The sequence below is a fragment of the Anolis sagrei genome, chromosome 4, assembly GCF_037176765.1.
Source record: "Anolis sagrei isolate rAnoSag1 chromosome 4, rAnoSag1.mat, whole genome shotgun sequence".
In the NCBI taxonomy this organism is placed as follows: domain Eukaryota; kingdom Metazoa; phylum Chordata; class Lepidosauria; order Squamata; family Dactyloidae; genus Anolis; species Anolis sagrei.
In genome coordinates this window covers 236,504,421-236,521,108 of record NC_090024.1, presented here as the reverse complement: position 1 = coordinate 236,521,108, position 16,688 = coordinate 236,504,421, and the positions used below count along the sequence as shown (strand labels likewise).

Below are 16,688 nucleotides of genomic sequence, written 5' to 3'. Positions count from 1 at the left end.
TGGATCATCTTGTGATGAATGTTTGAATTTCAAACACAATCCATATTTCTCCATGCCCACTGCACTCCTTAGTCTTGTTTCCAGCAGAGAGACCTCATGTTCAAAGGACTGCTCAAATGATTCCTTTTTTTCATTTCAGGATGGAGGGACTATCTCAGAACCAGCCCCTAGAAGAGGATGTTGAGGATTTGGTGAAGGAACTAGGAAAAACCATCTCTTCTCTTCGGAAGCAGGTAGATTTTCTGTCTGGGAGGGAGGGATCTGAGATCATAGTATAGCATTCTCTAAGCCCAGGTTTGCAAGACCTTCCTGCCCTGAGTCTAGATCTAATCTATACTTTATTACTATTAAAAGTGAAATCTGTGCTGTAGAAGTTGGTAGATCTTGAGAGAAGTGGGATGGGGCACCCACTTCAGGATTTAGAAGGATATAAATGAGCTATCCAAAGTAACAAAAGAAGAGACTCAGGAACTATGGATGGATCATTTAATGCTTGGACACTGGACACCAAAATCACTGCCATGCTGTGCACAGTGTCCATGACTATGAGGCAATCATTGGGAAGATTCAGCAGTTCTCTCCAGCAAGTTCCTTCTGTTGTAAACATTATCATCCCATTCTCACTGATGCATGTATTTTGGCTCAGAAACGGTAGCCTTGTAAGTCTCTGGCTGAAAGCTAACATCAGGGAAACATCAACCAGATGGGACTGCACTGCAATTTTCACCCCAACCCACTTTGCACCATCTGCAGGACCCCCAACATGGCTATCAACTGGTCAGTGAAGAATGGGGAGCAACAGAGAAGCATCTGGCTAGATTCCTATTATTGAACATACATCCTCCAATATCTCACAGGTCTTGGCGGAAGACATCATTGCTGTGATTCAACCTGTAGGAGCATGGCTAGATACTTTTCCATTGCCCCTACTGTCCACTAGCTAGTAAGTGACCATGACAGGGCTGCAGCAGATGAAAGGTAGGGACTGTTGATCATGATTTCATGAGGCTAGTAGATAAGCTTACCCTCTAATCAACTAAAAATGACTTGTGCAGGTGGAAGTTGGATGCTGGGTTCTCCATCTTTGGAGCTTCTAAAACTGTAGTTGGATGGCTCTCTTTCAGAAGTGCTTTAGTTTTGTACTCTTTCATGAGGAGGTTGAACTAGATGGCCCTGAGGTCCTTTCCACCTCTTAAGATTCTACAAGTGTAAGTTGAACCTGATCTTAATAAGATGCCAGTTCCTTTTTCTAAATTAAATTTGCTGGTATTCATCAATGTGCCTCAGTTGTATCCTGTTCTCAGATGAAGTCCATCCATAAATGACCCTCTTGTTCCCTTTGCTGCCAGGTGAGTGGCTTGGAAAGAGAAATGAGAAAGCAACAGAGAAGGACTGCAGCCAAATATGGTGAACAACAGAAGAATGGAGCAAAGTGGAGCAAAAGATGACCCATTCTGCATGGTATGGGGGACAATCCGCACTCAAAGATTGTGCATGGTTTTGGAGCATTCCTTATAGCAGGCTGTACATTCAAAGTCATTCCCAGGTGTTAATTGTTGGCAAGTAAACTTCTGCTTATGGTGACCTGGTGAATGAGAGACCTCCAAGTCACCCTGTTATTAGCATTTCACTGTCTCTAGGTTTCAGTCAAATTTATGGAGTAGGGAAGGAAAGTCCAGTGTATTAAATTATACCTTCAGCATATTTTTATATTTTTAGAAAGAGAGAGGAATTATTTGGGTGCTTTGGAGAGAAACACTGGCAGGAATGGTATCTGGTGTCAAAATGTTGAGGGGATGAGGCACAACTATATAATACAGTAAACACACCTATGTCAAGTACGGGCAACAGTGACCCAGAAACAAATTAAATCAGTTTATCAATGAATGAACCAGTGTGGTGTTGTGGTTTGATACTGGAGTTAGATTCAGGAAGGACAAAGTTCAAATCTCTGCTTACTTATGGAAATCTATCAGGTGACCTTTGGCAAATCACGTTCTTTCACCTGTAATAGAAGGCAATGGCACACTTCCATTGAATAAACCTTGCCAAGTAAATCCTAGGACATGTCAGAGACAACTTGAAGGCCCACAACAGCAACATTTATGGTGTGAAGCTTGGTTTGTATTTTGAAGTATTATGCCTAACATGCAGCAAGAAGCAATTAATTTGTAGTGTGTAAAGAGCTATGAGTTGTAGTATTCTGAGTGTTGCAGAAAGGAGCCTGGGAGACCAGAGTTCAAATCCTCACTCAGTCAAGGAAGCCCACTGGGTAACCTTGGGCAAGCCACACAATCTAAGCATCAGAGGAAGGCAATTGCAAACCTACTCTGAATAAATCTTGCACAGAAAATCCCACGATAAGGTCAGCCACAAGCCAGACTTGAGCTGAAGGCATATAACCTAATTTAATACACTGGACTTTCCTTCCCTACTCCATAAATTTGACTGAAACCTAGAGACAGGTAGGACTGGAATTTAGGCTTCCAGCATGACCTTTGCTTTTTCTTCTGTGGCTTTTTTTTTGTTATGGGCTTTGCAACAGCTACCCTATGCCCAGTTTTATTAATTTTCTCCATGATGGCTATAATTGGGACCTTGCTAGACAATTCTGCACAAACTGGTCTGGTCTGAGAAGCTCTTTCTTCATTTTATAATATGCCTGTTCTCTGTTTCATTCTCATCAAGCTATTTCAGGCAATCGCCAGCAGGTTGCAGTTGATGTTTCCTACCAAGCAAAGCCTGTTTTACTCCAAGGGAAGCCAGAAGCATCAAGCATCACAATCCAGACTCCTCTGAATCCTGGGTATGTCTTTGAAGGCCACTGCATTTCTACGAACCCTCCACGTGCTGGAGTAACATGACACACATGTCACAGACTTCTTCTTGCATCTCCTACAAATGGTTTACTCTGCACACTACATTGTCCTGCTTTGCATAGTGATTTTTCTTCCCATCCATGATTTTCCTTGAAAAAGAAGCCTGTCTACCCACAGCACTGGTTTCAGAACAGTCACCACTACTTCAGAATAACCCTGTTGTACTTCTAGAAGGCTTCCTTCTTCATTATCTTCCCTTTGCGAGCAAACTTGGCAACTCAGCAAACCCTGTTGAACTGTACCATCATCTCTGAAAGTCAAACACCCACCTGAGGTCCAAGTAAAACCAGCTGCATCTCAGCAAACTCCCAAATCAGCAAAAAAATTGACTCAAGTGAAACTTTGGTAGACATTTACAAGTCTGCAGGCCAAGTGCCTTTGACTGTGGCATATAAGGAGGAGGACACATCTGTTGGAACCAGCGCCTGCCATACCTAGTGTGCAAATGCCTGTCTTGAAAAAACAAAGCCAGAAATGAAGATTGACTGTATTTTCCCTTAGGCCACTGCGCTTCACCAGTCATCATTTTGAAGCTACAGGAAACTTGAAACAAACACCTGGCTGGGTGGACCCACTTGTTGCTACCTTGAGCTGACAGTGACCTTGCCTTCTCCTTGAAGCTGTGTTTTCCCAGTTGCTTCTGTTCTTTCCACAGTGGATATTTTCTACCGCTATGATTCCAGGCAGCTTTTAAGAACACAACACATGGAAAATACAATATATCTTGCAATGGACCACTGGATAATGAGCAGGATTCCTGTTAAGGAATACCTTCATAGGCTGTTCTTGGAAACCCAAATCAAGTTTGGACCAATGTATTAGTTCTCCACTCTAGGTCCAACTAGTTTCCCTTGCTTTGGCCTTTGTTGTTCATTCGTTCAGTCGTCTCCGACTCTTCGTGACCTCATGGACCAGCCCGCGCCAGAGCTCCCTGTCGGCCGTCACCACCCCCAGCTCCTTCAAGGTCAGTCCAGTCACTTCAAGGATGCCATCCATCCATCTTGCCCTTGGTCGGCCCCTCTTCCTTTTGCCTTCCACTTTCCCCAGCATAATTGTCTTCTCCAGGCTTTGCTGTCTCCTCATGATGTGGCCAAAGTACTTCAACTTTGTCTCTAGTATCCTTCCCTCCAGTGAGCAGTAGGGCTTTATTTCCTGGAGGATGGACTGGTTGGATCTTCTCGCAGTCCAAGGCACTCTCAGCACTTTCCTCCAACACCACAGTTCAAAAGCATCGATCTTCCTTCACTCAGCCTTCCCTAAGGTCCAGCTCTCACATCCATAGGTGACTACAGGGAATACCATGGCTTTGACTAGGCGGATCTTTGTTGCCAGTGTGATGTCTCTACTCTTTACTATTTACTCTTTACTCTTTGCTTTGGCCTACTTGCATGCAAATTGATTAGAAAGCCAAAGGAGAAAGCATTTAGAGACAGGGATTTCCTTTCTCCCATTTGAGAAGGTTGGCTTCTTCCATATTGCAGTCGTAGCCAAACTGCAAGGATGGGAAGCTCCTCTAGCAATACATCCAATGTGACTTACAGAAATGGACTGAAGTCCTGAAGTTGAAGTGGTTTGCAAAAAGGAAGCCTGAGAACGATAGTTCTGCAAGGAGCTGTGGTTCTCAAAATTAGTTTTTATGAAAGTTGCAGGGAAGCCCATAACAATGACAACTGGTTATTGTTTCTAGCATAGATATTACTTCAAAGGCAAGCCATGCTTTGTTGTCCTTGACCCAGAGTTAGTTCTGTCAGTCTTTATTTGGCAATTCGCTGTATTTCTTACATCTACCCCTACTATTTGGGTGTCATTTATGGTGCTCTTTTTATTTTGAGGTGCTTTTAAAAGAAATTAGGAATAATGGTGCTATATTGTATCTCATGCCAGTTTATTATGATCCAGGTAATTCTTGTGTGCCATGGCATTTGATTCTTGATATAAGGGAATTTGAAAAGTAGGTGCTAATTTTCTTACATTTGCTAATTATCCATTTTTTTCATTCCTACCCACCATGGACCTTTTCTTGTAATGGAAAAGGAAGATGGTTCTTCTGTTGTTAATCTACCAGACTCGGCTCTACTTATGGATAAAATGGGCATTTTGCCAATTTTTGGCAATGTTGCCGACTGATTCTTTAGTTGTTGTAGGTTTTTTTGGGCTATATGGCCATGGTCTAGAGGCATTCTCTCCTGACATTTCGCCTGCGTCCTCAGAGGTAGTGAGGTCTGTTGGAACTAGGAAAAAGGGTTTATATATCTGTGGAATGATCAGGGTGGGACAAAGGACTCTTGTCTGCTGGAGCTAGGTATGAATGTTTCAACATTCACATATGGACAATTTCAACAGAAAGGAGGAAACCATGAAAATGAACAAAATCTGGCTACCAGTATTAAAAAAACTCTAAAATTACAACAGCACAACAACAGAGAAGAAACAAACAAGGACATCTAATCACCTCTCAACAAAAGTTTGCTCCAGGCACTGTCAGGCCATTATATGCTAATCAAAGTGGTCAGTTGAAACATTCACACCTAGTTCCAGCAGTCAAGAGTCCTTTGTCCCACCCTGGTTATTCCACAGATATATAAACCCTTTTTCCTAGTTCCAACAGACCTCACAACCTCTGAGGATGCTTGCCATAGATGCAGGTGAAATGTCAGGAGAGAATGCCTCTAGACCATGGCCATATAGCCCGAAAAAACCTACAACAACCCAGTGATTCCGGCCATGAAAGCCTTTGACAATACATTGATTCTTCAGTTGCTTGCAAACTCGCCAGTAGCGGAAATTCCACTTTTTATGGAGAATATAGGCCATATTGTAGCAAACCCATGGCATTCCCATCCTTGCTGTCCTGTTTTTCTTCAGACTTTATTTGTGGTCAGATTATATTTGGAGACAGGGAGAATAACGTAAATAGCATACAGTCTGAAAAACATGACCCAGCATGATGTTACTGAGGCTTAGGAGCCCCTGTGTCTGTAATTAGTAGCTTCCTGTTCCACACTGAGCAAAATAACATGATTCTGCAATTAAAAAGGAGAGAGAACACATTAATTAAAGCTCCCCTTTGTACAATATAGCACTTAATTAATGAGTAGATGAGGATGTTTATCAGTTATACTTCTGCCTTGCCAAAAAGGAAGAAACAACAGGTACTGAAACTGAAAAGGAAGGAAGGTGTTAATTCACTTTGCAGAGGAGCACTGTGAAACAGGGCTTGCTTCTGGATACAAATTCATATACAAGAATTGATGCAAAACCCCTGCAGAATAAATAAGAAGAAAGAAAAAGAGAGATGTCTCTTCCAATATACTTTGTCAATACAGAGCTAGAGAGGATATATGAAAAGGACCACAAAAAAAAAGGGGGGGGGGTGCCAATGGGAGTTCACAATCCCCACCTTGTTCTACTCAGTTTGCACATAATTATTTGTTGTTACGCACATTGGGATTTTTGTTTAGTTAGGATTTTTCTCACGACAAAGTTTAAACTCAAGAGCCGGTGATGTAATTTCAGCACGTTATTGACGTCATTTCTGTCAGAAATTGTGTTTCAATACCATACGAGTAGAGGGAGGGAAAGATGCTGGCAGCTGACAAAAAAATCAATTCTTAGTTTCAACATTGTTAGAAATAAAACATTTTTTAAATCATGTGATGTGTCTGAATCTTTGGTGCATTTGCAAATCATTGAGTTTAATAACACCTTCCAATAGCTACAGTTGTCTTACAAAGAATTTAGCGCCAGAATTCGCAGCACATCAATTGATCATCTTGTTTCATGCCTGTGTGAGCCATATCAGTGTCTGTTCTTCCATGATTCTATTACTCACAAATATTGCCATGAATCATAGAATCAAATCATAGAATCAAAGAGTTGGAAGAGACCACCTGGGCCATCCAGACCAACCCCGTTCTGCCAAGAAGCAGGAATATTGCATTCAAATCACCCCTGACAGATGGCCATCCAGCCCCTGTTCCAAAGAAGGAGCCTCCACCACACTCCGGGGCAGAGAGTTCCACTGCTGAATGGCTCTCACAGTCAGGAAGTTCTTCCTCATGTTCAGATGGAATCTCCTCTCTTGTAGTTTGAAGCCATTGCACCGCGTCGTAGTCTCCAGGGAAGCAGAAAACAAGCTTGCTCCCTCCTCCCTGTGGCTTCCTCTCACATATTTATACATGGCTATCATATCTCCTCTCAGCCTTCTCTTTTTCAGGCTAAACATGCCCAGTTCCTTAAGCTGCTCCTCATAGGGCTTGTTCTCCAGACCCTTGATCATTTTAGTCGCCCTCCTCTGGACACATTCCAGCTTGTCAATATCTCTCTTGAATTGTGGTGCCCAGAATTGGACACAATATTCCAGGTGTGGTCTAACCAGAGCAGAATAGAGGGGTAGCATGAATTCCCTAGATCTAGATACTATGCTCCTCTTGATGCAGGCCAAAATCCCATTGGCTTTTTTTGCCGCCACATCACATTGTTGGCTCATGTTTAACTTGTTGTCCACGAGGACTCCAAGATCTTTTTCACACGTACTGCTCTCGAGCCAGGCATCCCCCATTCTGTATCTTTGCATTTCGTTTTTCCTGCCAAAGTGGAGTATCTTGCATTTGTCACTGTTAAACTTCATTTTGTTAGTTGAAGTGATGGATTACTTAAATAAGTGTCAATTGGAGGTTAAGAATCAGCAGAAACCTCTTCTACTCTTTGAAATGGGCATCTGCCAGCATAACCCCATTCTCCTGGGTGAGCTTAGATTTCTGCTAGACAAGGATTTTGCTGACACAACTGTTCTGGTGACTGAGCTTAGCTGGTGGAAGGGCCAAAAAAAAAGTGAAGAAGTTTGAGGGAGGAGCACACAGAATCATTTCTCCTGTTTCTAACAAAAGCTCAAATTGCACCAAACCCATTGTGCTTTGGTTGTTGTAGGTTTTTCAGGCAGTTTGGAGACCTCACAACCTCTGAGGATGCCTGCCATAGATGCAGGTGAAACGTCAGGAGAGAATGCTTCTAGAACATGGCCATACAGTCCGAAAAACCTACAACAACTCAGTGATTCCGGCCATGAAAGCCTTCGACAATTCATTGTGCTCTATTTAATATTGTAGTGTGTCTTCAAGTCATTTCCAACTTATGAAGATCCTATTGTGGGGATTTCTTTTGCAAGATTTGCCTTCCTCGAAGGCTGAGAGAATATGACTTGCCCAGAGTCATCAAGTAAATTCCTATTGATTCAAACACTGGTCTCCAGAGTCATAGTCCAACCCTCAACCCACTATACCATGCTGTCTTAATATAAATACCAAATATTTCTATTACCATGGGTGATAATGTAGATAAGGGTTGAGATTTTGAATCTGGGGCTATATGTAAACTTTCTAATGACAGGGCTAAGCCATTATATTCTATTATTATTATTATTATTATTATTATTATTATTATTATTAAACTTTATTTGTACCCCCCTAGCATCTCCCGAAGGACTCGCTGGGCTCACAAAGGCCAAGGCCTCGATACACAACATAACAATACACCTAAAGCAAATTAAAACAATTAAAGCAGTATTAAAACAACAAAACCACAAGCAATAAACAGTACATCAGACACAATAAAACTGGGCCAGGCCAGAGTAAAGGGTACAGGATTAAAAAGTGCTGATGTGACAGGTGATATGTAGGACTATAGGGCAAGTGCAGTGTGCAGTGTGCGGCAATCTTAATTCTAATAAAGTGCTTCTGGGACTTGGTATTGTTCATGTTAGTGAACTGCAGTGACACATGACAAAGCAAGATGTCCTATTATGCAATGTGGGAACTCATTGCACAACATGTCCTGAAGTCCCACATGTCATATCTGCCATGGAACACTCATCAGGGCTGCTGGAATCATTGTGAAGTTGCCATATTGCTGGTTCTTTACATTAATGTATGTCAGATAATGTAATACCTAACATGGACTTGCAGCCCATCACTGGAGAGAGCAGAACATGTCGGAAAAGCACTGGACAGTAGGGTTGTGCTTTCAGGGTACTTTTCAAGAACGGAAAACGGAATGTGGGTGGACAGGAAAAGAGATTTAAAGATGGACTCAAAACCAACCTTAAAATCTCTGGCATAGACACTGAGAACTGGGAAGCCCTGGCCCTCGAGCGCTCCAGCTGGAGGTCAGCTGTGACCACCAGTGCTGCAGAATTTGAAGAGGCATGAATGGAGGGCGAAAGAGAGAAATGTGCCAAGAGGAAGGCACATACATCAAGCCAACCCCAACCGAGACCATCTTCCACCTGGAAACCAATGCCCTCACTGTGGGAGAAGATGCAGATCAAGAATAGGGCTTCACAGTCACCTACGGACCCACCAGAACACTGATCCTGGAAGACTATCCTACTTGTCCAATGAGGGATTGCCTAATTAAGTAAGTAAGCTTTCAGGGTAAACCTAGACTCATTTCATGTCTCAGCTTTCAGTGGGGGACCCCATCCATTTTTTGGGAGCTTCCCAAAATCGGGAAGGCAGATATCTGCTTAAAGATACATTTTCGATCGGCCCATTATTGGTGGAGGGGGGCTTCCCAGGATCCCTTTCCCATCATTTTAGGCATTGAAGCTGTTTTACTCTAGAGGAGAGGTGCTCAACTGCAGTCAGGTGCATGCTTTAAGGAGGCTTCTTACCTGTTTCTACTCTAGAGGAGAGGCACCCAGCTGCAGGCAGGCATGGGCGCTTTTGGCGCCTGCATACCACACATTCACACACTCTCTTTCAAAGGCAAGGAGGCAAGTTCTCATTCTTGCTCTAGAGGAGGCACTTGATTGCAGGCAGGCGCACACACTTTCTGGGCCTTCAGGGCACACGCACATTCACTCCCTTTCCAAGGCAAGGAAGCAACAGGCAAGTTCTCATTCTTACTCTAGAGGAGGTGCTCAGCTGCAGGCTAGTGCACATGCTTTCTGGGCCTCCATGCCACACACATGCACTCTCTCCAAGGCAAGGAGGCATGGAGCGCCGCGTGCTCATAAAAGCAGGCAAGGAGTCAGGATCAATCTCTGCCTGCTGTTGTGTCAAGATGATTTTTATACTGGGAGGGGCCTTCTTGTTACATGCTCCCAAAGGTAACAAACATAATTAAGAACAAATGAAACGAAGGAAAATGGTGTTGCACTGAAGCGGATTTTAGCCAGGTCCAATGCAATAGACACACAGGCATGAGGAAAAAAAGAACAGAAAAACTTTACTCTTATAAGCAGAGGCAAACCATAAACTTGCAGAGTTGCATACAAAATCAAACAGTGGAACAAACTTACATAGTCCTTGTCAGTAACACAGAATAAGGCTTCTTCATCTTTATTGAAATGAGAGAGCAAAACATAAACCTTGAGTAAATAGCTATTCAACCATAGCAAAGAGCATCGCTGTTAGAGCATAGCAGCATTACAGTATATTGCATCTCCTTATTAGAGAGATGGGCCAAAACTAACAAAATGAAGTTCAACAGTGACAAATGCAAGATACTCCACTTTGGCAGAAAAAATGAAATGCAAAGATACAGAATGGGGGACGCCTGGCTCGAGAGCAGTACGTGTGAAAAAGATCTTGGAGTCCTCGTCGACAACAAGTTAAACATGAGCCAACAATGTGATGTGGCGGCAAAAAAAGCCAATGGGATTTTGGCCTGCATCAATAGGAGCATAGTGTCTAGATCTAAGGAAGTCATGCTACCCCTCTATTCTGCTTTGGTTAGACCACATCTGGAATATTGTGTCCAATTCTGGGCACCACATTTCAAGAGAGATATTGACAAGCTGGAATGTGTCCAGAGGAGGGCGACTAAAATGATCAAGGGTCTGGAGAACAAGCCCTATGAGGAGCGGCTTAGGGAACTGGGCATGTTTAGCCTGAAGAAGAGAAGGCTGAGAGGAGATATGATAGCCATGTGTAAATATGTGAGAGGAAGCCACAGGGAGGAGGGAGCAAGCTTGTTTTCTGCTTCCCTGGAGACTAGGCCATGGAACAATGGCTTCAAACTACAAGAGAGGAGATTCCATCTGAACATTAGGAAGAACTCCTGACTGTGAGAGCCGTTCAGCAGTGGAACTCTCTGCCCCGGAGTGTGGTGGAGGCTCCTTCTTTGGAAGCTTTTAAGCAGAGGCTGGATGGCCATCTGTCAGGGGTGATTTGAATGCAATATTCCTGCTTCTTGGCAGGGGGTTGGACTGGATGGCCCATGAGGTCTCTTCCAATTCTTTGATTCTATGATTCTATGATTCTATGATCCTTCAGAGCAGCATATTTCTTCTCCAAAATCCATATTCTAAAATCCATACAGTTATACCTGTGGTCCATACATTCTGACTGATCTACATTACCAGCTGCACATAATAATTAACATCATAAGATTTTTCTTTAACACACACACACACACACACACTTGATCCTGCTACGACTTACTGTAACAAATGGTTCCATGCACAACTCTAATGGACAGGCTGGAAGAGCATGTATGCATATCTCAATCTACATCAGCTTTGAATTTTAAATTGGTTTATTTACAAAACACATGGTGGTGGGAGGAAGAAAGAAAAATGCCATTCTTCTCTCACTCTAACAGTATAGATGTGGTGGGACATGGAAGAACTTAGATGTCCTGAGACTGGAGCTCTGTTAGATTGAGGTTAAGAAGATTGTTCCACTAGCCTGCATTTCTTCACACGTCATAGGGAGCAAACATATTTAAACAATATGATAGACTTCTGAGTAAACATACACAAAATGGTACTGCCATGGAACTTTTTATAACAGTACAGGTAGGAATAGGCCACTAAAATCCACTCATGCAGAATGGCAATTTCTACATACATATTTCAATGAAGAAAGTTCCAACTTATCTGACAGATCAGAGTGAAACTGCTTGAAAAGTGAAACTCGAGTATTTTAATTTGCACATCTAATTGGGTGGCTGAAAATAACATAGTACAGTATATTTTATTGTATGTGCAAGCGAGCCTCATAAGCAATAGGAACTGATAAATGAGCAGAACTCTCATCAAATTACTGGAACTTGCCTGTAATTTCCAAGCGTTAAAAGAGCAAGGCGTCAGAAAGTGAAGCGTCCGATTGCGGGGGAAGCTTGTATATTTCTTGAACCGCTTCTCTGCACCCAAGAATAATATCTTTACAGTTTATAAAAGTCAGGCACTGCAATCACTTCCATTACTCTTAGCCACAAAATCAGGTAAGAGAACTACTTGCTCATTTGTGTGTGTGTGTGTCAGGAGTGACTTCAGAAACTGCAAGTTGCTTCTGGTGTGAAAAAATTGGCCATCTGCAAGGATGTTGCCCAGGGGATGCCTGAATTGTTTGATGTTTTACCATCCTTGTGGGAGACTTCTCTCATGTCCCCGCATGGGGAGCTGGAGCTGACAGAGGGAGCTCCTCAACACTCTCCCTGGATTCGAACCTCCAACTTGCCGGCCTTCAGTCCTGCTGGCACAAGGGTTTAACCCATTGCGCCACCAGCTTAAGTGGCTGAGGGGGGAAAAGAAGGGGCCCGAGGCTGTTAGGAATTGTGGGTGTTGAAGTCCAAAACACTTGGAGGGCCAAAGTTTGCCCATGCCTGATCTAAGCACAAAAATATCAGTCTCCACAATACATAAAGGTAAAGGTAAAGGTAGTCCCCTGACATTAAGTCCAGTCATGTCTGACTCTGGGGTGTGGTGCTCATCTCCATTTCTAAGCCGAAGAGCCAGCGTTGTCCGTAGACACCTCCAAGGTCATGTGGCCTGCATGACTGCATGGAGCGCCGTTACCTTCCCGCCGGAGCGGTACCTATTGATCTACAAACATTTTCATGTTTTCAAACTGCTAGGTTGGCAGAAGCTAGGGCTAACAGCGGAAGCTCACGCCGCTCCCTGGAATCGAACCTGCGACCTTTCGATCAACAAGCTCAGCAGCTCAGTGCTTTAACCCACTGCGTCACCGCGGGCTCCCCACAATACATAATGTATATGTTTTAATGTGCCTGCACAGCATAATAAGCTTTGGAGTATTCGGACCACCGAACTTCTGACCACCCAGTTCAGCAACTCAGCAGTTTAACCTGCTGTGCCCCCACAACCCCAGTTGTTTGTCTAGGATGAGTTTATTAGTATAGATTTGTTTTGTGTTAGGGTGATTGTCTTAGACATAGTTGTGTTAGTTGCAATTTAGTTGCATATGTCATGGAAAACTGTTTTTCTTGTATTGTATTTTTTTTATTTGTACTTTCTTTGTTTATTTCTGATTTTTTTTTTTCTAAAACAAGGTAATTTCCACAATCTGGCCCTATCAAATTTCTCAGTTTATTGGACATGGGAATTCTTTTAAACAGAATCCAACCATTGGCTCCCAGATTCTGTTTTTAGCATGCATTTTAAGTGGACTGCAAATGAGGCAACTGGCACCCTTCCAAAGCGTAGTGAATTCACACACGCTGCAAGCAACAGAGTGGAAATGAGTGCTAATTTGGGCGCAGCTCCGAACACGAACAAATCTGGTAATTAAGCCAACCCCAGCTGTGGCGGATATGTTGGCAGGCCTGTACTTGTGAGTTTAGCCTGCAGCAAACTAGTTGCACCTGATCGTCCAGTCTCACTTTTGGAAACTTGGGAGTTGCCAGTAGTCAACTAGCAGCACAGATTCTGGGACTCTGAGTAGCATCTCATTCCACTTTGTTGCTTTGGAGAAGACACCAGCACTTGGATATTAGCTGATGAGGAACCTGGCAATGAAGACTCTACCATTTTTCATCCTTTCTTCAAGAAGCCCTATGGAATAACGCAGCTCAATCCTCTTGGATCAACTCTCTCTTTCTCCCCCTCTCCATATAAAAAGGGATGGACCAATTCATCCGGAAACACTTGACTTTCCTCCATACTTTCTGGAACAAATGTTTGCCCAACGCCTCTCCCAATAACCACTCTTTGGATTTTTGGGAGCCCATCCCAGAAGAATCCCTGCACCCCACCCTGGACCCCGACCCTGCGGAGCCGCCTTTCTCCCTCTTTGACGTCCTCTACGACTTCACCGCCAGAAGCACAGAGGAGCTGAGCGTCAACCGCGGGGAGAAGCTTTGTGTCCTCAAAGAAGAAGGGGGATATGTCTTGGCCAGGCGGCTTTCTGGAGATCCACTCGTGGGCTACGTCCCGGCGAATTATATCAGCAAGATCTGTCGGGAAAGTGCTGCCCAACAGCCGTAAGTATCTGAACCTTTGTATAGTTGGAAAGGATCATTAGCTACTTGATATTCCTAACTACTTCTACAATGTTTATTTACCTTATTTATATCCTGCCTTTCTCTACCCCGAGGGGGACTCAAGGCAGCTTACAATCGCACCTCCACGATGCCTTAAAACATACAACATCAGTTAAAATATAAATTAAAAATGAAAACATAATAAGCATAATAAAAATTACATTGCAATGAATTATGTCATCCAGAGCCGTAGTCTAAAGGCCAATCCATAGTCAAATTGCAGATATTCCATACTAACATTGCTACACTGATCTATTTTTGGAACGCCTGCTCCCGGAGCCAGGTTTTGACTCTCTTTCTAAACACTAGAAGGGAGGGGGCTGCCCTGATATCACTAAGGAGGGAGTTCCACAACTGAGGGGCCACCACTGAGAAGGCCTAGTCTTTTATCCCCACTAGGGAAGGAGTACCACAACCAAGGCCCCACCATTGAGAAGGTCTTGTCTTTTATCCCCACTAAGGAGGGAGTTCCACAACTGAGGGGCCGCCACTGAGAAGGCTTTGTCTTTCGTCCCCACTAGGGAGGGCGTTCCATAACTGAGGGGCCACCACTGAGAGGGCCTTGTCTTTCATCCCCACTAGGAAGGGAGTTCCACAACTGAGGTGCCACCACTGAGAAGGCCTTGTCTTTCATCCCCACTAGGGAGGGAGTTCCACAAATGAGGGGCCATCAGTGAGATGGCCTTGTCTTTTGTCCCTAATAGGGAGGGAGTTCCGCAACCAAGGGGCCACCACTGAGAAGGCCTTGTCTCTCGTTCCCACCAACCGCGCTTGCGAAGAAGGTAGGACTGAGAGCAGGGCTTTCCCAGATGATCTTAGCCTCCGAGATGGTTCATAGAAGGAGATACATTTGAACAGGTAGCCCAAGTTTGTGCAACAAGACTACAAGGAGAAGGGCTGAGAGTGAAAGCTCCCAGAAAGACGTTTTATTGGGACTTACATAACATTTTCCAAAGGGCACTATGAATTATATCAAGCAATTTATTAGCAATTACCGATTTAAATAATTAATAATTCAGGCTGCATTGCTGAGATTAATATACCAGATTTGATTTATAAGTAAAGGGGCCATGCCAGGAAAAAGGGAGAGGCTGTGTTCCTTTATTACTGATGGCCTGATTGTCTTCATATATTGTCATGGAAGCATCCAAGAAACATACATCATTATTATAAATAGCCCAATAAAACCAAATGATGAGAATACGTCAAGTGAAAGCTGTACTGATCGGTTATTGCTCATCTCTCTCTGGATGTAGCCAGAGTGAAGGAAGGATTATAACAGCTCGATACCACTTTGACTGCCATTACACAATGCTATGAGGTTTGCCATTTGTTGGAGAAGGAGAAAGCTAAATATCTCACCAAACTTCAAATCCCAGAACGGTACACCATTGAACCATAGCAGTTAAAGTGTTGTCATATTGCCATAATTCTGCAATGTGGTATTCACTGTTTTCAGTCTTGATTCTTGGGGGAAGCTTTGCCCCTTGACCTTTTGTGATATGCTTGGAGTTGCTTCATCTCTGGAATCATTGAGTTGGAAGAGACCTCATGGGCCATCCAGTCTAACCCCTGCCAAGAAGCAGGAAAATCACATTCAAAGCACCCCTGACAGATGGCCATCCAGCCTCTGTTTAAAAGCCTCAAAAGAAGGAGCCTCACCACACTCCAGAGCAGAGAGTTCCCCTGCTGAACATCTCTCACAGTTAGGAAGTTCTTCCTAATGTTCAGGTGGAATCTCCTTTCCTGTAGTTTGAAGCCATTGTTCCATGTCCTAGTCTCTAGGGCAGTAGAAAACAACCTGCTCCCTCCTCTCTATGACTTCCCCTTACATATTTATACATGGCCATCATGTCTCCTCTCAGGCTAAATGGGCCCAGCCACTCCTCATAGGGCTTGTTCTCCAGACCCTTGATCATTTTAGTCACCCTCCTCTGGACACATCCCAGCTTGTCAACATCTCCCTTCAATTGTGGTGCCCAGCATTGGACACAGTATTCCAGGTGTGGTCTGACCAAGGCAGAATAGAGGAGTAACATGACTTTGCTGGATGGGGATTAGATGGAGCTAATGTCAAGAAGACTTTGATATTAGAGGAATTTAGTGGTGCTTCTCTGTGCACTTCCTCTGCTTATTTGGAAGCCTCTTTATCCCAAGAAATAGCTTCAGGATCTTTGGATCTTAGGCATAATCTTTTAACTTCCTTTCCCTCCCAGTTTTTTTTTCCTGTGGGAGTCAGAAAGCCTAAGGGACACACATTGCAAGACATGTATCCTATAATTTAGTCTGTTATGCTTGCATCACATGCTTGATCACAGAATCACCAAACTTGACAGGCTATCTAATGCGACCACCCATCATTTTATTTATATTGCACCTTTTCTCCCAGACCTTGACTTGAAGCGGGTTTACAAAAAAAGAAAAAGAAAAATAGCAATAAAAACACATAAAAATGAAAAACTTAAGATGAAAGTCAACTACCCATATATACTTGAGTATAAGCCAACCCGAATATAAGCCAAG

At 43.4% G+C, this 16,688-nt stretch overlaps 2 protein-coding genes across 2 annotated transcripts in view; both read left to right on the top strand.

Annotated features, from left to right (window-relative positions):
- The window catches only part of LOC132773036 (peroxidasin homolog), an 80,542-nt gene extending 74,011 nt beyond the window's left edge, over positions 1-6,531 (top strand). Inside the window, exons 21-23 of the mRNA XM_060771936.2 lie at positions 140-233; positions 1,350-1,461; positions 2,689-6,531. Of these exons, the coding sequence (XP_060627919.2) occupies positions 140-233; positions 1,350-1,448 (193 nt within the window). The 3' untranslated portion in view covers positions 1,449-1,461; positions 2,689-6,531. The remainder of the gene's footprint in view (positions 1-139; positions 234-1,349; positions 1,462-2,688) is intronic.
- A 6,674-nt stretch (positions 6,532-13,205) lies between these two features.
- The window catches only part of SRMS (src-related kinase lacking C-terminal regulatory tyrosine and N-terminal myristylation sites), a 49,293-nt gene continuing 45,810 nt past the window's right edge, over positions 13,206-16,688 (top strand). The window contains exon 1 of the mRNA XM_060771937.2: positions 13,206-14,105. Coding sequence (XP_060627920.2) covers positions 13,747-14,105 — 359 coding nt within the window. The 5' untranslated portion in view covers positions 13,206-13,746. The remainder of the gene's footprint in view (positions 14,106-16,688) is intronic.